Source organism: Mya arenaria, chromosome 7 (assembly GCF_026914265.1).
Source record: "Mya arenaria isolate MELC-2E11 chromosome 7, ASM2691426v1".
NCBI lineage: Eukaryota > Metazoa > Mollusca > Bivalvia > Myida > Myidae > Mya > Mya arenaria.
The window spans coordinates 25,986,513-26,010,320 of record NC_069128.1 but is presented as its reverse complement, the minus strand read 5'-3'; the positions used below and the strand labels follow the sequence as shown (position 1 = coordinate 26,010,320).

The following is a 23,808-nucleotide window of genomic DNA, read 5'->3' as shown; positions in this document are numbered from 1 at the left end:
TAGAGGACATTTGTTTATTTCAGTGTGATATCGTATTTTATTTCACGAAGCCTTGAGTGAAAATATAGTTGTCCTATGATCACGAGTGAAATAAAATATGATCTTACACTAATTAACAAATTATCTGTTTCTTTAATTTTATTTAATTTTATTTGAAAGACATATCTAAAAATATATACAACCATTTGTTCTACATTGAGTTCGTTCGCCTTAAATAAAATTAAAATTGACTTACATTATAATTTATCTTTGCACGCCAGTTTGATCGGAAAGCAGTGCTTGCATGCTTCGAAAATGTTCCCCGGGAAATCATAATGATTTTGGGAATTTTACACGCAGGATACAGGAACGCTAACTCTGAATAGACTAGTTTTACGGCAGACAGTATTAGACTCCCCTTGCTGCTTTGCCTCATGTTTAGTTAAAATGTGTTGTATTATCTGGGAATATGGAGCCTCATGCGCTCAGGTATAATAATACTAGAATTTTAGCCATGTATTCAAAAGAATAGGCTACTGAAGAAAAGGGATTGGGTGCTAAGCGGCGAAAAGGGCACATCGTGTATGAAATCACAGAAACTGTTTGGAACTGCGCTTAATAGAAATAATATTCAACATGTCAAGTTTGTAAGAATGTTTGATCATAATTTAAGTTAATTAAAACGAAATATATATTTGATTATCTTAAGCTAAATCTTAATTCTATGAAGGCATGAGTGTGCACGTACTGGTCTCCATGAGGGCAGAATGGTGCTACAAAAACAGACAGGGTGCAGCGCTCTTCCTAAACTCTTTAGCTAAAACTTCAACTAGGCTAAGTGCATAATAAAAAAAAAAATGTTGCTGTTTTTTTTGTAAGAGACTTATTAAATTGTGTATAAGTCAAACAATAGGCCGATCTCTAGCTTTAATCACCAAAGTGATGACCCTTGACTTAAAGAACATAGTGTTTGAAACTGTTTCAAATACATGTAGTGCAAATTAAAATACCGCTTCATTTAAATACATTATAAGATTTTAATGCTAATGTGAATTTAAAAGCAAGGCCAAGAATCGTAAATAAACCTTGGTGATGAACCGACGGAAATATATAGTTATAGATAGTTATGCAGAAAATGGAAATTTGTTTTCTTAAAGACCCTGTCTTATCTTACTTACAACAACTATGCAAAACGTTCCAATTCAATATCGGGTTTCATTTAAATAAATGTATACTAGAATTAACTTACAAGATGTCCAAGTGCATATAGGTGTACCCGTTTCTGTTATGAAAGTAGCTAATTGTATTAAGATTCATCAGTTTACATTACCTATTGTGAGGTTATGAGAGGCATTTGATTTGTATTGCCTGTGAACAGAAATGAAAAAATACTATTGTCGCGCATACAGCCCCTAAAACAGACATAATCATTTTTGACTCATTTTATTTTCCCAAGAGCTATGTTTAGTGGCATAGTAATTGCAGGATGACCTCATATTAATTTAGTATACATGAACACATCCTTTCTGAGACCTACAATGTATCTTAAACATGAACGCGAGACAACTATGTAAAACTGGAAAAGTACAGTCGAACATCGTTGCATCCAACTCCTGGGGACAGGCGAAAATACATTGAGCCTCGAAAAACTCGAGCCAAGCAGGAATGCTTATCTTCAGTTAAAATAAATCTTTCCGTTACATCCAGTTCGAGCCAATAAGGATTTCGAGCCAATCGAGCTCGAGCCAACGGGGTTCCACTGTACTGTATATGTTTGTCAATCTCACAACTATTGTTTACCTGTAACTTACGTACCTGCGAGTTATAGCAGCACATGACTAATTCCACCAGGTAAACACCAGAACATCGCATGATTGTATTTTCTGGAAACTGTGTTTCGTACAGCAGTGTTTTGTATTTCTGAATATATGATAACTCTCAACTAAACCACATATTTACCGATTGAAAAGGAAAACAAAACATACTTCATATATCTTACGAGAAAGGGTAAGTTCATTTTTTATGAATCTTTATTAATTATTGAATTGTCTAATTTGATGATGTTATGTGTATCTTATGAAATAAAAAAAAAATGTTATTATAGTTTTAGGTATAATGGTCGTGTTGGACAATCATTTTTATTTTTAAAATTATTTGTTCAAAATTGATAATGACATCGGGAAAGATGTTTAGATATTCAGAGAGATGACGTATACCATAAAAAGGGTTAAACGAAAAATGTTCTTAACATTGGTTAGTTGACGCTAAATGTCTGAATAAACACTTGTTTCTGTCAAATTATGATAAAAGTTATAAAGTTACATAATAAGTTTCGCGTGAAGCACATTTGGTCAATGAAATGGTCAAAGTTGAGCTTTCTTCGTCGTCTTTTGTCCGTCGCCGTCCACAATAAGCTCATTATGTACCAGTCAATTGTAATCACGGGCCCCATGTCCGGGGAATAGCGCGGACTTTAACTTTCGGTCCAGCCAAGACCGGGTAAAATCCCCGTCCTGCGGGGACGAACTGATGGTAAAATCCCTGCCAAATGCCCCCGCACCTCAGGGATCATAAGAAAGGCCCAGTCCCCGCTATATTTGGCGCGAAGACAAATCCTTGTAACATAAGTTTAATTAATATGTGTCATGTTAGGTCAAACACTAGGTTACATGGTTATATCATAGTAACATAATGTTGAAGCAACTGAGCGTTATTTTCGACAGATCTGAACATTAAGAATGAGTGTTTCGTAGACATAAACTGAGTTTAATAATTACGTTTTCCGAGTGACTGAAAAAAAACTTTGTAAGTAAACACATGACCATGGCCAGCTGTCACTTTCCTTTGCTGTTCATATTGATAATCCATGATTAATCTATATAACTGATTATCATCGACAGCGGACAGGTCAACACCAGTCATATCACTTTACTATCACCAACAATTTCACTAATACAAACTCCACATACTGCTCCCGGAAGTAAGGAGAAGTAGGCTCTTGGAAGCTAGAAGTTTAGCAAAATCACTATTGACATACATGTGTCGCAGGGTCATTTGTCTATGTGTTTGTCATTGTTTGTTTGTCTATATGTGTCTAATATTATTCATCATAGTAATAGTAGAACTTAACCCCTGTCACTAACTTTCACTTTCAGTCTGGTCTTCATTATTCTTTCACTTTCATTTCCACTTTGTTTTTCTATATCCGCGGACTCGTATATTAGATTCTGGACATCACAGACGTGTTTTGTTTATTTCTTATAATTATACTTTGCGTGGCTATTTCAGGTAAATTCCATTTATATTTCATTCTGTATTCATTTTATGTCTTACATGCTGTATTTGTATTTAGGCACTCGTATATTAGATTTTGGACATCACAAACGTGTTTTGTTTATTTCTTATAATTATACTTTGCGTGGCTATTTCTTCAGCACGCCTGGGTTTTGAACCCTCGAACTCCGAGTATCGCGACACATGTGAACGTATTGAACCACTTCGACTAATTGTAGACGTCTAAATGAACTAATTTGTCTTATAGCTTTATAGTGCCGAACGAACTTAAATATCCGAAAATATTTGGGACGAATTGACCTACTGATAAAATATGATACCTAATCGTTCGGATACCGAGTATGATCTAACACTATGTCGCTTGGTCAATTTATAGAAATATCTTAGAAGGTATAATTTCCCAACCCAGCATAACCCATGACGGCTATAACACTAGTCCACTAGGTCAAATCATAGAATTATGTTGTGAACTCGCAATAGAAGGCTCAAGACACTAGCTCAATCGCATAAATAATGCATAGATACATTAAAAACTTATAAAACCGTGTAATATTTTTATCTTGTCATGTGTTTACTTGCGACAATATTTCGCCGTTGTAAAACTCTCAAAGGCGCAATCAACACACTCAATGACGTCAGAGGTCGATAAAATATTTTTACCCTCTTGATTAATTTCCTACCATGGCACAGATCAAACCATTCTGAAAGCGGATCCCAAACACCTGAATTAAAATACTGCTGAAGTGGGACGAATTATTTTATTCGTTTTGTCTGTTTATTTATAAATTTATTTCTATGTTTTACGTGTTTATTATATATACTCGATAAGTCATTCTAGCTTTCGACGTAAAACTGGCGATATCCCGACGTCGTTGTTTTAAAAACCTGCCGTTGTCCTTTTTTACTTGTTTTCTTTTATTAATTATAATTTGATTAAGCCTTGTTATGTTAACGATGTTGTTTCGAATTTTAATGTAAAGGAACCAGCTATGCCAAACTGTTCAAACTGTGGTGGGGAATTGCGACCTGGTGCAAGATATTGCTCTGGTTGTGGAACGAAGGTTGAACGTAAGTTAAAGTTCATTTAAAATAATAATAAACGATATAGGGACTAAGCTCTTAGGCTTTCTGATCGGGTGAAGTGTGTAATGATATCCGATAATAAAAATCGTATTAATACGAGCACAACTGCTCATATCTTTACAACATTTCTGATAATTATACTTACATATGCTCCATGATATTTTTTTTCAGCAACAAAGCCTACGAAACTGTTTTGCCACGATTGTGGGGAGGAACAAACACCTGGTTCAAAGTTCTGTGATGAATGTGGGACGGACTTAAAAGGTTGGTGGTCGACCTTTTATTCGTGTAGTATTTATTGATTTATGACGGCATACTGATGCAAAAGCATAATTATTGAATGGTTTATATTATCCTTACGATGAGTATGCATCTACTATGAAAAGTTTCTTTAAATTATATATACAGTCGAAACCCGTTCGCTCGAACTCGCTTTGCTCGATTTCCTTGTTGACTCGAAGTGGATTTAAAGGACCAAATTCTTTATACTCAATGTAAGCATTTCCGCTTGGCTCGAATTTCCCGAGGCTCGAGGTATTTTTGCCGATCTCTGGGAGTTCGAGCCAACGGGGTTCGACTGTATATATATATATTGCTTTTGTGTAACATCGCTTAAAATATCTGCGTTCACGAAGATTAAATAAATCGAGATTAATCGGAGTCAATATCGTCAATATCGTAAAAGTGAAAGCAAGGCTTAGTTAAGTGTAAGTCAGTAATGGCAATGTATGTTTTGTTGTGTTCTAATTCTCAACATTTTGCCATGATGTTCAAAACCTGGCATATTCTTACGGCCAATGCATCCATATTTTTGCCTGAGGAAAATCTTAGCTGATTGCAAAAGGTGCCTTGGAGTTGGGACGAAACCGAGAAAGAAAAAAAAATACACAAGTGTGGACATTTTAATAATGCGTAATTAATTATCAGAACAAATTAGCCTCGTATGAATATTACATCTTATCTTTGAGAAGAATGCACTCCGGTTCCACTTATTTATGTCTGTGTAATGTCTGTATAAGATTAGTGAGTAGTTGAAAGTATTTGAACATGTGTTGATAAAAGATAGGACCAGCAATAGGTTGTGGCATAAAAACTACTCTAAACGTAAAGTAAATTTGCATATGTAGCCTTTCTTTGTTGTCTTCTGCGTAAATCTTGTTTAGTGTCTGTTCAGCTACAACCATGGAGCCCTAAACAGGATATTCGTAAATTGTTGCTGTGCTTGTCACTCTAGTTTCCATAGTAGTTGTGTAGTGATTCACAAAATGGTTTAATACTTCGTTTCAGTTGACCGTTTTGAAGCGATTACGCCATATCTATTCAAAACGATGTTTGTTTTTTTTAAGTTATCACTGGTCTCATCCTTCAATGACATAATACACAAGCATGAACTTATACAGCCTAAACATATTAGTGCTTCCTCTAGCCTGGAAGAAATATCAACACAACTAGTAATTGAACTATCGACCCACACTAAACTGTCCTATATCATGAGAGAGGAAAACTGGAAAACTGTAGCCAATATTCTAATTCGTGGTCAAGGCTAAACAAACAGTAAACTACACATACGCAACGTTAATACAAGACAAAAAACACATTTCAAATATCAAAAGTTATATCAGTGTCCAACCATAAGTTACTCAGAAATGGCTCTGAATAGCAAAATGGTATCTTGTCAGTAAGTCAAGGGTCATCGTTTAGTGTTTCTGAAACTTTGGCGTACTTCATTGCAGTAAGCGAGTACACTTAAAATGTCTCCTGACGGAAAAGTATTTCTTCCTATTCAGTAAAGCTCTTTAAAAGGGCACTAAAGACTGTGGGCCGAATTATATGATCCTTGCCAAACAAATATGTGTCTCGCCCCACGATGATACTGCATATATTAATAAATACAGGCTCATCAAAACCCATACACTTAAAAAGTGTATGCTATTGAGATAGACAGACAGACGAAAGGACAGCCGAACGGGAAAAGGCGATTAATTGTCCGTCGGCCTTCTTTCAAATCTCATACCTATATGTATATATATTTATTCACCAGGAGACGATCCGAAAACGCAGACGAAAAGGGAACCAACCTGCCTAGATGTGAAACCACCAGGCATGTTATGTATTAATCATTTTAGTGAACAATAATAAGCTTTGAGGTGAAATAGGTCTAGAATAGCTAGCTATGCTACAGATGATATTGAAGACGCTTTAATTATTTGTGTAACATTTTCTCATTATTTCAAAACGAGTTATTTCAAATGACTTACATTGTACTGCTTTATTAACTAAAATGAAATGAATTATAAGCGTGTTCCATGTGCCTGGGTGGAAGATATAATATACAACAAGTTTTACGAAATTCTTGCAAATAACGTTTTAAAACAATTTTATTTTACCCTGACTTTGATAGGAATTGCTGTTCATTTGACAATAAATGATACACTTTTCTTCCGCCCGGACCTAGATATTCTGTCATTGCACACAAGAAAGATGCAACCTACAAAAAAGTGCACTATCAGATGTAGGGAACTACGGTTGCTGACCATTGTCACATATTCTTGATATTTACCATATACACATCTATTTTGTTATATATTCACTGACATAACATTTCCAAGTCTTATAGGATCTGTCACAAGTCAGACATAAAATATAAAAATAGTTCATGTTATCAACAAAGTTGACCAAAACCAATTTAATCTTTACACCATACTCTTCCTAAACCTGAATAAGGCGACGCTTTCTTAACTTTATTTCCATGTTACACGTTAAATTTCTTAAACGAGAAAACAATTTAGCTGTCCATTTCATTAAATTTATTTTTGTTCATTTACATTTAAACGGTTTGGAATGTTTGGCGAGACTCCCCTTTCACATATATAAATATCTGGGCCAAATTGACCACAGCACAAACTATTTAGGCCCAAGTGGCCATAGCGCAAAAAAATAATTTTGGGCCCCCTTGACCCAAAATGAATTTTGAAAAAAAATGGTCCGAAAATGTTGACCCGATTAAAGGCCAACTGGTCACCTGCGAAACTTTGGCGTCTTCCATGGCGACCTACCCCAAAGCCTCGGGGTTGAAAATAAGCAATCAATTATTGCAATGCAATCACTTATTGCAGCAGTTAAACGATACAATTTAGTTCAGCTTAGCAAATATGCAAATCAGTATCAAATATAAATTACAAGTATTCATTCTTTAGCAAATGTAAGTGAATTCCGTCACGAAAAAGCAATGTTCGGAAAGCACTTTAAAATTGTTAATGATAAATTTGCTTAAGATTTGGATAGAAAGGTGCTGTCGAGCGCTAACCAATAGAAGTATGGCGTATTTAGTACAACGGGTATTGACGCGGTGTTCATCGTACAAAGCCCTTTGAACAAAAGCAATGTATCATGATAATTTACACATTCTGCTTAGGAAACACAAAAATACATTTTTTTCATATAATCTATGGGAGCCTCGCCGGACTTGGATTCTTCGGGTTATTCGTCTGGCGACTTCTAATGGCCGTTGCCCACATTGAACTTTCTGCACTGGGTCGCCAGCTTCCCCGGTTGTACGTCATTCAATAGAGCGATGGTAATGGCATAACTGAAATATTCGAACAACACAATATAAGAGAGCAACTATTTACATCGAAAAATGATAATATAATGCGTTTCATGCTAATGTTTGTGTATAAAGCGTACAGCTCGGCTGCCTTAAATATGCAGGGGGGGTAGGGTGGGTTTTTTTAAATGACGATGAAATTAATTCCATAACTTTTAACACACCTTGTATTGACGATGGCTTGATTCAAAAGAGAGCTTTACCACAAAGGATTAATACTTGTAAATCGAGAATTTACTTGACCAATAGAAATTTAGAACTAACATTTCATTTGTTGATAACCTCGGTTACTCGACATGAGTAACCGGAATTATTTGTTAGCCTTTGGCAAGCTTACTAACATATTCCCTGGACGAGTTGAATATAATGGACAGTGGTGTATTATATGGTGGCGAGTCTTTTTATCCAATGTTTTTTTTCAGTAATAAGTAGCAAAAACGACATTAATCATAATATCTGTTTCACCTGCTCTATTGATGAGCCAAATATCAAAAGCAATGCGATTTACGCGCTACACGAAGCGTTGCAGAAATGTATTTTCTCCCACCACAGATAAGTAGGTACAAAATTTTAACCATGCTAGAAATTCTTTCCTTGCCCACGGGCAACGATAAAACAAGTACCCGTATGGAACTCTTTTAATGGTCACCACATTGTAATAACCTCCCTTGTTGAAGACTGTTGTCTGTAGCATCATAGAAACCTTGTCTTGTGGCAATATTTAGAATGCTAATTAATTATTTCTCGCTTTAAATGTCACCATAAAAAGTTTTCAGGCACCTTTCAAGAAATGCTTCACTCTTCTCAGAACTATTTAAAGACCGATTTGACTTTTAACATAATCTGAATCACTGCGCGCATATCCATGACAGCCACGAATTATCACATGTCCATACGCATTTTCTTCCCCACGCACAAAAGATTTCCAGCAAAAATACATTTTTACTGAATTTTGTTAAACTGAGGTGGGAGAAAAAACATCTACCATAGTCCCTCGTGTAAGATAGGTTCATCCCAACCCTCGCGCAGGGTGTTTTGCGGAAACTCGGAAATACCCTACGCTTGGGCCGGGATGAACCTATCTTACACTCTCAGCCATGGACGATACTTATAATCCGGATTTCTTTTAACAAAAGATACATCCGGTCTGTTTAAGTCGGTTAATAAGTAGAACGCATATCCAGTCAGAACTTCAACAAAGATATAAAGCTTTTAAAAAAAATCTGCTTTTTGTTAAATTATGACGCTTTATCCGGTGAAATTAAATCACAAAGTGTTATATGTTCATGAAGTCATTTCCTGTTTAAACACATTATGCACCGAACGTCTTCGCATACGTTTTCTCCCGAAATCAAGAAGAAATATCACGTTCTCCTCTTAAGTTTTTCATATAAATATTAGTTTAGATGGAAAATGTACTACTGCATTAAAGTAAACATTCATCATAAATCTAAATTAAGATATAAACTGATTGATTGATAAGATATTGTCAATTAAGCAATTATTTTTGCCCATTGATTTGTTTACAATATCCAGGGTGATATTTTTTTCTGATCAATAGAAATAGAGCAATGTTATACTAAAAATGAGTTATACAGAAAAATAGGTTATGCTTTGAGTTGCTTACTTGATCTCCGTTGCTCAAGTTTAAATTTCGTACATTTGGAAGAATTATAATGAATATTTAAGTGACGATAACTACAATTAGACCACATTCATTTGTGTTGTTGTTTTTGTCCTCTTTTTTACTTAATCGACCGCCTTTAAATATCTTCATGTATCTTTTCATCGTCGTCAAGAATAACGCTCCATTTATATCAGACAACACTTTATTGACGTTTTATCACTGAATTAAAAATGAAATTTGTTTTCGTAAGTTAATAAGCCATATTCTAATGCGATAAAATACATCAAAATGAAATTAATTTTTTATTGCTTAATCAATTTCTCTAAAATGTTGATGTTTTGTAGATAAAGACTTTAGAAAAGTGTTCCAATACATGTTTTGAGTAAAATTGCGTAGTTAAACATGTTAAAACATCACTGTTTGAAGGACCGTCTAACATTATTTTATTGGTCCTGATAGAAACCTGGACATGTTACTTTAAATCAATGTCCAATATATAGACGACGTGAATCAATAAGCACATCGATGCAAACACGCCGAAGAAGTAACAACATATTTTTTAATGCTTCGTTTGCGTAAACTACCTTGTACTCGGGCCGGGATATATTTCTGTAAAATTTCTTGCTCATGGAAGATACTTACGCTTGTGTATCACTGTGTGGGAATGGACACCGGATATAGCTCAAAAAGTGATAAGTAAACATACCAATATGCTGTTGTTTTTCTAGACCAGAGGTAAGATCTTGCTGTGTTAACGATTATCTACCGTATCCACAAATAAAACAAGTGTTTGAACTAAAAGCTGAATGCTAAATTTGGCCTATGTTGTGCTTTATAATGCCTAAAAATCAGCAGACCATGAAAAATGTTACTCTAAATCTGTGATGATCACCTCAAAACTCACAGAATTTCGTAAGTATTGTAATCTTAGGAAATATATCGAATAAATAAAGAAATCTGAATTGAAGGATTTTACAAGCATAAGCTAAACTATGTTTATTGTAAAAACTGGCAATGTAACTTTTAAACTGTTAAATATATGCCCTTACAAATGTTCACGATACTGTACCGGGGATAGCCGTTTTGTGTACTGGGGATAGTTTCAAAGTTGAGCAATGTGTACTGGGGATAGCATGTAAAAATGGACCAAGATGATCGTAACACAATAACAGTATATATACAATACACATAATATTTAATGGCTTCGATATTTCATTCGCCTTTCTTTAGATTTTGGAGTGCTGGTTCTTGGTATGTCTCTTTGTACATTCATTTGCCTTTTCAGGTTGCTTTTGTAGTTAGTTGAATAGGTACATATGCTGCACACAAACTTTTTTCCATTATCCTCAGTCACAGTTACCGCTAACAAATCCATGGATGCATCCGTCAAATCCATTTTTCAAATTATCTGCAAAAGTGAGAGTACAATGTTATGACAAATTATTGAATAAACTTAAGTTATCAATGAGTTTGGTACATGTCCTCCTAAATGAACGTATACATGTGTATGCATGCTGCTTATATTACAAGGTTGGTCACAATACTTAGTTTCTCGGTGAAGTGAGCGAGCTGAGACCATTTCCTGTTCTAAGTAATAGCAACATCGATCCAAGCTTAGAAACAGCTTCAAGTGAACAAAATTTGATCACAATATATTATTTATTATTGATGACTTAGTGTGCAAAAACGTTGCAAAAATAGCCGGGACTTTGACTTTCGGTCCAGCCAACCCCGGGTAAAATCCCCGCCCTGCGGGAACAAACTGATGGTTCAACCCCGGCCAAATGCCCCCGCACCCCAGAGACTCTACATAAGGCCCAATCTCCGCTTAATTTGGCGCTATGACAAAACCACCGCGGTCACCCGGCCCTGCGGGGGCACATGGAAAGTAAAAACACGGCCCTTTTCCCCGGCTATCCCCGGTATACCCCAGGACCTGGGGGGCCGTGGATACAATTGACTGGTGCCCGAAGTGTAATGTAAATATTTTTTATATTATACCGAACCTTTTATATTACCATTAAATACTTTTAAAGCGCTGTAGGTGTGTTTTATTAAACAAAGCTAATGAAGTTTTCTTGCGACTTTTCTACGTCGTTGTAAAAATAGCAAGCCGCATTTACTAGTTGTTTGACGTCACCGGTCAATATTATATTTATGATATGGACAGCTGATGATATAAAACTGAATTTTCATTAGAATGCAAAGACATACGGACCGATCATCTTTATTTAAATTATATATACAAACAAGGGACACATTTATGTAAGGTATACTATACATATAACAGAAACATTATTGCTCTAATTATTCGATATGGACAACATTGGACAATTTTCCATGAGCTTGCATAGAGTTAAGAAGACGTAACCATCATCACAGTCTCGTTAATATAAATACATCGCAACTATCCTCAGTACAGTTAATAGCTATCCCCTGTGCAGTTATTTATTTGCTTTAGCTATCCCCGGTACATCTTCAGGTCATCAAAAAGGATGAATATCTCCATAACAACAAAACATATCGTATTGATATCATACACAATATTAGATGCTGTAATTATAATGAAATCGCTCGATTCAGTTTTCATTCTTATTTTCTATTTGTTGTTTTATGTTTGAAATCGTACCACATTACGGAACATTTGTGAGCGATCATGCAACATTCGGCGAGAATTTTGCTATTATACAAAAGAGGAGACACATTTCCATTATAGTCGTGTATTGCACAGGATTGATCTATTCGAAGCTCTTCGAATTTGATAAATATCACTATAAAACAAAATAATAATAACAAAAAACTTACCATGTGTCAGAATCAAATGCTTATTGATTGATCATTTTTCGAGCTATATCCGGTGTCCATTCCCACACAGTGTGTATACAACTGCAGCTGTAGCGAAATACTTCATGCTGGCAGATGGCAAGCATTATTGTTCTATACAATAATGGTTTCTTCTTGTATCACACACGTACGGGTACTTTATTTACTTTATCATTTTTTTTCAGACGAGTTCGACCTTGGGACTTCAAAACTTGAACAACTAGGTAGTTATTTTCTAAAAAAAAACAATGTCAAGTTCCAGTATAAATAAGGCCTGTCGTACATTTTTCACGTAAAGAGGTTTGCGACTTTGAGTGGAAATAAATTTAAAGATAAGTTCAAGGAGGTAATTGTCTAAATTAAGTAAGCTACATTCACTTGATATATTTTTAGAAATTAGGATCAAGTAAGTACCTGTTGTGAATTTCAGTTATTTACCTAATGTAGTTCGTTTCCCAAAAAACGACGTATTGAATGACTAAAAGGGCTTCATATATTTAACCTTTATCGCTGAGGCCATTTTAATGTGATATTGATAATTAAATATTGCACAAGTACAAAGGCTTATGCCTTGCTTAGTTCTTCAGTTAATTGATACTAATTGTTACACAAAGATGATACATATTTACATTCCTTTTATTGCAGATGGACTTGGAGACGACGAAACAAAAGGTACATTGCAAATCATAGGTGGCAGGACTGGTGAACACAATTTATTTCTTAAATTATTATTTAAATCATTATAAATTTATAGAACTTAAGTTCGTTCAAAAGTAACAGCTCTAAATGCATCTTACTTGATATCCTGATAATCGATGTAACTGAATACCCTTAAATTTGGCAAACGAGTAAGTATTAAGTTTACACATTCTATTCTTTGCATAAATATATACATGAATGGATGTATCATGTACTAGTATCATCGGGGCTTACCGTACTCAGGTGGAAAAATGCTACAGGCGAAGCTATGTCATTCTTGAAGATCTAGATATTAATCAAGGTTTTACATCGTTCTTTCTTTTCGGTTATTTTTTCACTGTTTTTGGAAATAAATAAGTATGTATATTTATGTATATTTATGTGTAAACCTTTAACTCTAAAGTAAAAACTTAGGTACTAACATTATTGAATAAACATTCATTTCAGTAAAAAGTTATTTTAAAAGTGACAGACTATCAAATCTTGGATATTATTATTTTTCAATTAAGGAATGAATTCCGGGGTTGATGTTATTATCGGGGTATGAACGCAATTGGGCTGGTCAAAGTATGTGGAGTCCGCGCGTATTTGACCAGCCCAATTGCGTTCATATCCCCGATAATGACATCAATACCGCAATTCATTACTTATATTTACACCAAAAGTTCATTATTTTATTCAATAATTGTTGAAAAAAAATACTTCATTTCATTTAGGATAACCTTTCAGTAATCCTTTCTTACTCATTCTGTAAATAGAACGACCCGACTGTAACCGGAAACATCTTTTTCAAATGACGTCACAATAACCACTTGAACTCACTTTTAAACGTAAAATTTAAACACTTTTGGCAACAAACCATTTAAAATATAATAAATTAACACTTTCTTAAATATTGAGTTATAGTTTACGGGACCTGCTGACACAATACAAATAATAATAAGATCAATAGTTTCCATGTATATTGCTATGCGATGAATTGCGATCCGAACATATCCGAAGATGTTGCGTTCATCGATTGATAAACGTAATTGGCGAAAGGCAGTTCATTGAAGGAATGGAAGTTGAGCTGTAAATCTTGTAAAATAAACAAAATCAATTGAAAATATCAGTAAGTTATTGATCATGTTATCGTATTAATACCCCATAAAATCGTTTGAATTTAAAAATATGCGAAATGGGTTAATCCTAGTTAAACTGGGCATTTCTTATCACAAACTATATTTCGTAGTATCGTAGATACTTGTCATAGTCAACATACTGCCTCAATGGTGTTCATTCTAGTTTACAATGACAAAACGCACTTTATATATTTACCTGTTGTCGGATGGGCATTTAAGGTCCGTTACATACCGGAAGACTATAAGCTATTAAAAACCTTGACATATAGTCATCTTTCTTCAGAGCTTAGGATACTTCTGGTCGGACACACTGGGCATGGGAAAAGCGAAACTGGAAACAGCCTGCTGGGAAGAAAGGCATTCAAACCTGGTAGAGGACACCGCTCTGTGACAAAAACATGTCATCGTCAAGTAAGATCACTCCTTGCGAATTATACTATTTGATCGATTTTTTTTTTCTTTTTGATGTTGAATTTGACATAGTTAAAAACGAAAGTCATTTAAAAATACTTGAACATATGAGACAATCATATTCATGCTTAAATGAAAGTTTTCATGTTTAAAGAAGTTTGAGTTGGCTGTCCAAAAGCGTCAAAACGGAAAAAAAGTATATCAAAAAGATTCAGCACATCATATGTTGATAATTCAGACATGTGGAGTAATTATTGCGTGATTGCTATCCAAAATTTTGTATCACTTCCTAGGTCAGTGTTTGAAATATTGACATAACATATCGGATGTATCTAATCTTTATCAAACTTGGCTTAAAGCTGTTTTTCCAGTGCAAATGAAATGTTAAAATACATTAGATACGAATTGTTGCCCCGACAGAGTGCTTGCATGGTCTTTCCAACTTTTGACCAGTTGACCTTTTTATCCGATATGATCCATAATCGAACCTGGCCAAAATTTCATTAAAACACACATTCTGTTTGATTGAATAAATCTACGGTATAAAATGTGGCCATTCGAGGGTTAAAAAGTTTGTGTTTTAACATTTGACCCAGTGATATACATTTAAATAGGATATGATCTGAATTTGAACTGACCGATTTCTGCAATCAAAATGCATTGTTTTTTCAGGCCCAAAACTACAGTTTATCGCCTGTTTCGTCTATCATTTCTCTTATGTTTTTTTTTAACAAATAAACCTCAGTACTGTCGCCACTCAATTAGGCATAATATAATGACCATTCGTTGCCTTAGGCCTGTCTCTAGCTTCCACTGTTAAGGCTATGATTGACCATGATCTAAAACGTTGCGGAAATGTTTCACCGATCGTGAAACAGGAAGAGCCACGACAATTATGACCTGTTCAGAACTGTTGTTGTGCTTCTACAATTTGCGATGAATGGAACATTTATTTGAACTATCGTGGGGATTTTTTTGTCGAGTATAAATCGTTTCTATCCGTAACATCGCCGTGGTACAATAAGCAGTATTCTTATTGTCTTTGCCAAAGGGCATGGGCCGAAGAGTGATCGTCAACTTTTGTACGAGGTGCAATTTGAGTCATATGTTTCCGATTCACCAAGAGTATTGCTTCTACGATAAGTTGCAGCCAATCGGGCTAAGAACCAGGATTTAGTTTGTCATCGTGGATGGACGTAGTTCGTGGCTGTTTTGAAAAAAAAACACACACTAAAACACAAACAATTTGTTGAAGCAGAACAACGACAGTTCAAAATTGTCATGGCTCTTCTAAATTGATCATCATCACCCAGAATGCCATTCATTGTTCAACAATCACAACGATTTTCTCATTTTGTGTTTAATCGCAACCCAAATCATAACATTAAGGGCTAGAGTAAAGACGTACACTTATCGCTGTTCGAGTAGTGGTACAGTCGTCATTCCTCGTATTCCCAATGTAGTGGCATCTTTGTACACAGATATAGCATTTGGTCATACGTTTCGGATTAATCACGACAAATGCATCTATGATAAGACAGGGTTGGGGGATCGAAGCTGAACTTGTGACAGCGAAAGCCAGGCTATATAGCCAGACCATTCGAAACCCTAACTTATCATATCACTCCAGTTTCTCCTATAGTTTGTGAAACGTACATTTCCTAATCTCAGTCATCCCACAATTTATTCAATAAGGCAAATTAAATCCTTGGATCCTTCTCAAATGATATGTTTCGTATGTTCAGTTTAAGAACAAGAAATGGAAATAAAACACTACTATAACCAGGGAATATTAAAACAGTTTACAATATCTATATTATCGAACATAATTTTGAGTTAAGTTTACTCCAGTTTGTCTTAAAGATGCACTCTTACTCCCAGATAAGATTTACCACAATTAATAATATTTTTGAATATTCCAAAAAGGATGAATAAATTTCGAAAACAGTGGTTCTGATGAGCGATACCGAGTTTAGTTTGAAAGAAATGAGCAAAAAACACGGTTTTTCTACCTTATGAGACTATAGTAGACTACAGTAAAGCTTTTATCATTCACCAATCATTTAATATTTTTGCGCTTTCTGCTATTAAATACACGGTTGCAGTCGTGTTATCAGTTATTAATATTTTTCATAAATGCATCATTCAGTAAGTATTTAAAGGTTAATCAGTCACAATTGATGTTTGTTACACATGTGTATGTATTGATTTTGAATAAGTGTCACTTTAAAGGCTAATGCTAAAGTTTCAAAACGTATGTATCTTAGGGCCAGCTCATTGTGACTTGAAATGGCAATCACTTCGAACTCATGTCGTTATGGCAATTAGATATACTTTAACTGATTATGTCATCATTGGACACAGGACGGGGTTAAATTTTATTGCAGCCAATAGCCTTATCAACTATAACTCAACACCATCAAATATCATGAATTGTATTCAGTATTCAATATTTGATTCTAACATAATAGCAGCACTGTTTTGCTATAATATATAAGTTTGTGACACTGCGCTATAAATAAGCTTATGTCGTATTATATTGTAATTCCTCGTGAATATCACACTTAATTAAAATGTATATAATCAGGGGAAAGAAGACGTATGTTCAGTTAGTCGCTTTGTTGCACCAGATCCAAAACTACATAAGCATACATAATACAGACAGTGTGTTTTAACTTCTATCTTGTAACCTACACACAAAGCCTAGAATCACGAAAATATATAACACATAATTTTTTTAGTAATAAATTTAACCAAATGTCAACATTCCAATACAAACACTTTGCACGTCCTAGACTAATACATAAAGCAAACATGGAATCAAATACAGACAATTCTGCTTAACAAAGTCAAAACATCAGGTTGCTTCTAAAATTTGCATGAGGGAAAATGTCCTGAGTCAATACATTAAAAACATTACCTAAGCTACATACTACTCTGCTCCGTTAAATGATGTCTTGTCATTCATATCACAAAAACATCTATACTAGTGCTCCTACTTAACTGTAGTTTGTTTTAAATGCATTCTACAAAACTCATAACATGTCCACACATTTTCTCTCAATATGTCTATGACACCTACAAATCGTGATCCAGAGCTTTATACAATACGGATTATATATACAATTCAATTTAATTTAATGCAACAAAACTTCACGAATTGTGTCCTGACTTCTTACCAAAGACAAAATTCAAAAAGTGTATGCTTCTTCCACCTTCAGTCAAAATAGAATATTACCGTCTGTGCAACATGGATAATAGGTCATACAATTGTTTTGTCAAAAACAGCATTTGTTACAAAAATATACATACAACCATTTTACCAGCTTATATAACTACTTCACTATATAATCTATTAAGTTGAGTTCAACTATTCCATCCACTGAATCAAGTAATCGTGAAATCCCCAACTCACTAATGCTTAGATTCTCAGATCTCACAGTTACAATGCACCTCTGGTAGACTTCGTACCTCTGAGCTGGTTGTCTGGTCCCATTTTAGCGTCTGGGCTCTGGCTCTACTAGTTGTTCTTGATCTTCCTAAGTATTCCTCTCATTATAATCTTCGCTATTTCAGTATTACCCATGTGCTGCCTTTTCTTCTGCAACTCTTCTTACTTATTCTTTTGTTTCTCTAACGACTTTTCGTCTCCTTTGTTATCTGTATCATACTTTTCTTTCTGTTTATCCATCTAGACAATAGTTCCCGAGTCTTTGTTTTTACTAGCTGCATCTCTGTCGAATCCAGTTTCTGATTCTTCAGCTTCAGGTCTTGTTTCTGTCAAACCTCTATTGTTCACTTCATCTCTAGTGTCTCCATGATGGGGTATGTCCCTATCAATACTTATTTTCTTATCTCTGCAGTGTATCTAAGTTCTCTAAACAGCTTATGAAGTGCCACCTCTGTTACATCTATAGATATCAACAGCAATTCTACATTTAATCTATCTTATAGTTTGTGCGCAATATATTTTCTGATATTTGTTGACAATGCTCTGCTAGCATATCACATTCTTTTGACCTTCCTGCTCCTGATAAATACTGCCTTTAAAGCTGCACTTTCACAGATTTAACGTTTTGACAACTGTTTATTTTTTCTTGGAGCGAGCAAATTTATGCAAAAATGCATGGTAACCAGTGTTTTTAGATTGGTGACAAAATTCAGATCGCAGATTTTCATATTTAATGTCACAAATTGATGTTTTATGCATTTTTCTTAAACCGTCAGTGACGCTTTTCGCCATAAAACATTAATTGTCGAACGGGATTATGAAAATCTGCGATCTGATCTTTTGTCAGCAGTCTTATATCACTGGTTTGCAGATATTTTCGCAAAAATTTGCTCATTCCAAGACAAAAAATATAAACTTGTCAAAACGGTGAATCTGTGAGAGTGCAGCTTTAAATTTTTTCCAGAGATATCTGTAGTAAAAATTAATGGTTAAGTGAAATCTGGGTATGCTTATATCGGTGTTTCAGATAAAATGTCTTTTAGATTGCTGGTCTCCCTTTGTTCTTCAATGGTCCGCTTTCAGTCCCTAGTAATAATTTTACTTTTCGTCTTTGGTGGTGTTCAATGTATCAATTCAGATAAAAGGCGTTTCATTTTTCTGAAATCTTATACGATTCTGCTGTAGTATCCCGCGAGCTAAACAAAATCCCACCTCATCGTATTCTGTGTTGGCGATTTCATTACTTCTTCCACTTTTCCTGGTTCTGTTTATACTCTATCAACGCCTTTAACGTGTCCTCAAACGCTAAATTATTTAACCTGTATAAAATAGCATTTTTTTCACAGCATTCGCACTTGCGTTTATAATTACATTTGGCCAATTGTGTCAATACTTGATCAATTCTTTTAAGTTGTTGTTCATATGGAAAATTTATTTAACCAGCAAAATACATCATCCCGACATTCATATTCATGTTTCCTAAGCATTCTTTCATACGTCACTAATATGTGGCAGGGCTTAATCCGAAGAGCATTTTAAAATTATCATCAAATCCAAGACTGCCTTCTGTGAATGTTGTTCGCACTTTGTGTGAATATTCGATTTCAACTTGATCGTATCAGGCCTTCATGTTAATTGTGGTGAAGTTTTTTTATCCATGAAGCACATCAGGAAAAATATGAGAGGTCACACGATTGCGTCTTGAAACTCCTGTTATTCAGTTACCTGTTATTCACACATTTGCTGAACGTTCCTTTCTTACTTAAACTACAGTTTGATGCCAATGCAGATTTATGTGTTTTAATTATACCAACTGCTAGTTATTGTTTATGGTGGTGCCTTACTTGGATAATCATGTTGGTAGGCATGGGGCGGTGATTCAGATACAGAATCAAATACAGATCATTCTGTCTTTTCAAAATGGTATAAAACATAAAGTTACATCTAAAATTTCGAGGACGGCTGCTTCTAACCTAAGCTACAATATGACTCTATGTATCTACCTAGAGCAGGTCTAGTTTAATAACATACAACGCTGACAATTAAGCAAGTTGCATATTCTTTTTCAGGAGGCGAACAGATTTGGGTGGCAAATAGATATTGTTGACACTCCTGGATTCTTCGATTCCGGTCATGATGATACGTTTGTTTACCAGGAACTTTCGAAATGTGTCGCACTCACAGTACCCGGTTTTAATGCTATTCTGTTTACTTTGCGACCAGATAGATTTTCAGAGGAAATTGCAAAAACAGTTGATTTATTTTTCGACTTTTTTGGTAAAAAGGTTGGGGATTTTGGATATGTAGTCCTTACATATACAAAAAACAATGAAGAGAGAGATGAATATATCGGTGGGGAGAAGAGAAGTACTCTTGAAAGACACCCAAAGTTAGATGAATTGCTCAAGAGATGCAAACAAAAAGTTCTGATCATAGATAATAGTTGTGGATGTGTTGAAGATCAAGTAAAAGTTATCTATGAAAGAATCATTGAGGAAACAAAAAGGCAAAAACAACCTTTCTTTACGAATGAATGCACGGAAAATATCGCTCTTTTTGCTGAGGAATATATCAAATCGAAGAATAAAAAAAATGTGAAGTCATGGATTCCAAAGTGGCTGAGAAGAAATACTGCAGATGAAGACGTAGATGAAATGCTTCCACCTTACCCCGAGAACGATCCCGTCAGCAAACGCAAGGCAAGAAAATCGCAGAAAGTTGTGCCTCAAATTACTTACCAAACAACAATCAATTACAACGAGTTCAAAAACGATATTGAAAATGATAGAACGCTGCTTGGTAACGTGGTTGACTTTGTTGTAAGTGGTGTTGGCACAGCTTTGATCACAGCTGCAGATGCAGTTACTGGATTTATTGCAGGTTTAAAATTTTGGTGACAGCAGAAGAGAATTGGATAATCGAAACTAGGACATTGTAACTTATATGTGTCCTGTTAACCTATACAATGATACTTAAGTCATGTGATTTTTTTCGAATGTTATTTCGAAGCCAGGGCAGGATACTATGATAACATTATCAACACTTTGAAGTGAAATCACAATAATAAATTATTCGGTGAGGCATTTGGGACCCTCCTTCACCTTCAATATTCAATGCTTTTCATCAGCAAGAAGCGGTAAAGGTCCATAGGAGGCAAGGCGTTAAAACAAGAAAAGTTAATAATGGTTGGAAACAGCTTGAACCTGCTAAAAATAAAAAAGTCTACAAAAAAGCTACCAGTATACATTTTTAAAGGTTTTAAATAGAAATAGAATACTATGAACTTTAATACTTTCTGAATGTGATAATGACAAAGACCCCGTTTTATAAAAACAAACAACCAGTGTCCCTGTGCTGCATGTGCGTGTTGGTTTCAATGATTGTGATGCATTTAACATGAAAGCGTTTTGTACAGTATATGTTGCATATAATGAAGAAAATAATATGTTTTGCTAAATAATGTTGTGTGATTTAAAGATTGGAAGAACGTTTTATGTTTTCTCGATTACTCATGTACGGAATGTGTTCAGGTTATTTCGTGAATTGATTTCTTTTGTATTGCTTAATATTTTTGAACAGCATATGTGTGTATTACCTTTAGAAAGTCTTTATATTCCAGAAGCAACTAAGTCAAATTTCTAATCTCGAGAACTCGGGTACATATTTTGCTTTAAGGGTCGGAACTATGAAAAAGTCGATAAAGAAACCAACATTTTAAATGTTTTAAAAAATCAACTTCTATTTAGTTTTGAGGTTCAATATTCAACAAGCATGACTCATATCCGATGCAACATGAAAAGCTGTAATTAGGAGTTGAGCATTTTTTACGAAAGAATATTTTATCAGATTTCCAATCAAAAAGCATTTACGTTTTCCCGGAAATGTCTTTATACAAAACGAATATGTTTGTGAGTCATGTTTATCGGAACTGCCCTATCAACAATGTATTGTGGCTTTGTGTTGATTGCTGATATTTTATAAAAGCGATATATGCATTTTTGTAACCCGGAAAGGACTTTCATCCACGAAATTATTGTTCTGTAGTACTTTTTTATTTGACAAGATATCATCAAAATCTCTCAAGGCATTGTTGAATAGGTAGTCTGGTGCATTTTGACATAAAAACGAAGTACTAATGTCGACAGACATTTCCGTAATAATGTGAATGCGTTTTTATCCAAAATCTGTTAAAATATTTTATTGTAAAATTTGTTTAACTCCTTACTAACCCTAAACAGGTCGCCAAGAATAAATGTTTCACTCCCAAACATATCTTTCCTCAAAGATAAATAAAACATTTTTTTAACGTATTAGATTTTGACCATCCCCATCCACTTTTGCATCGCTGCCCGCCCTTAAATACCTCTTCCATACTAGAATGTTAAATTATAATTAAAATAATAGATGTAATATTTATATATCTATATATATTGTTTTAAAACCACACGGATGATGCTATAACTGTATTCTGTAGAAAATCACACACGAACAATACAAGGAAAAAGAAAATCGCATAACATTAAATAATAATTTATTTTATTATATTACACATAAACAACAACAGGTTAATCTATCACAATAAATGTTTTTTTATTATAACACAAGGCTTGTTGTAAAACTTGATCAGCGCATTCTGCCCATACACATTCTGACAAAATTTGGTGACTGGAAAGGCTTTGTAATTGATTGGAAAATACCTAATTAAAGTAATTTCTAAAAAAAAAACATTTATCCTGAATGTTACTCAAGTTATAGGCTGGTTAACAAACTAGTCCAAGAAATTGTTTTCATACCAAATTTCGTGAAGATTGGGCAACAATTCTACAATAAATGATCTTACAAGACCAATTTAATATAATTCCTATAACTAAATGTGATGAACTGACTTAAGAAATACTGCTGGGTATCAACTTTGACCAAGATATTATGCTCATACACCTTTTGACCAAATCTGGTGGTGATTGGACAATGGCCTCTTTATTTATACCTTTTACTATATGTACTATATACAAATTACTGGAGGCTACTAGCCGGACAGCCCATACACTGCAGATAAAACTGTACAAAGTCCTGCTCTATGAATGAGTGTATAAAAGGGCCAAAATAAAAAAAAACATTTGCATAAAAATAACTGAACAAATACAAGATTAATATGTATAGATACAGAAAGATGTATATATGTTATTAACACATCTCAAATTGCATGGCTTTGTTAAAAATACAGCTCAGCAATACAAGAAAATAAACAAAGAATAGCTAAATTTAACAAATTATAATTATTATGTCCTTTATCATCAGTCTACAGTATATATATATATATATATATATATATATATATATATATATATATATATATATATATATATATATATATATATATATACTTAGTGCATCAATTAAATAAACTTTTGCAGCTGAAAGTCAATTACCTTATTGAAGCAAAACATCTTATACATTCTGCAGTGTTGCATCCAAACAAATGACTGTTAATCATCTTTAATTATGAGACAGCAGCAGTAAATTGTATACAACTTGGATTATATGTCCACAGGTCATCTTTAGGCAACTGTCCAAAAGTAAATGATATCATTGGTTAATATGAAGTTTCATACAAATATTGACCAATCAAAAACAATTTTGGGCAACTTTTACCTTACCAAAGAACTTAACCAGTTTTATTCAATTAACTGCAGAAAATTAACTAAAATTGTAA

At 34.3% G+C, this 23,808-nt stretch overlaps 1 protein-coding gene across 1 annotated transcript; it reads left to right on the top strand.

The window, feature by feature from the left end:
• The first annotated feature begins 1,848 nt into the window (after window positions 1–1,848).
• LOC128239785 (GTPase IMAP family member 4-like) lies at window positions 1,849–22,628 on the top strand. The gene is made up of 8 exons (XM_052956221.1): window positions 1,849–1,986; window positions 4,254–4,341; window positions 4,528–4,620; window positions 6,398–6,457; window positions 12,599–12,637; window positions 13,059–13,085; window positions 14,517–14,644; window positions 20,165–22,628. The coding sequence occupies exons 2-8, from the start codon at window positions 4,263–4,265 to the stop codon at window positions 20,990–20,992; spliced, it is 1,254 nt and encodes a 417-aa protein (XP_052812181.1). The 5' UTR covers window positions 1,849–1,986; window positions 4,254–4,262; the 3' UTR covers window positions 20,993–22,628.
• The last annotated feature ends 1,180 nt before the right edge of the window (window positions 22,629–23,808 follow it).

Bases quoted from the DNA above. Each gene is read 5' to 3' on its own strand.
- LOC128239785 (XM_052956221.1), top strand. From the start codon at position 4,263: ATGCCAAACTGTTCAAACTGTGGTGGGGAATTGCGACCTGGTGCAAGA. The intron at 4,621-6,397 runs GTTGGTGGTCGA...TTTATTCACCAG, and splicing joins ATGTGGGACGGACTTAAAAG to GAGACGATCCGAAAACGCAG. The intron at 13,086-14,516 runs GTACATTGCAAA...ATCTTTCTTCAG, and splicing joins TGGAGACGACGAAACAAAAG to AGCTTAGGATACTTCTGGTC.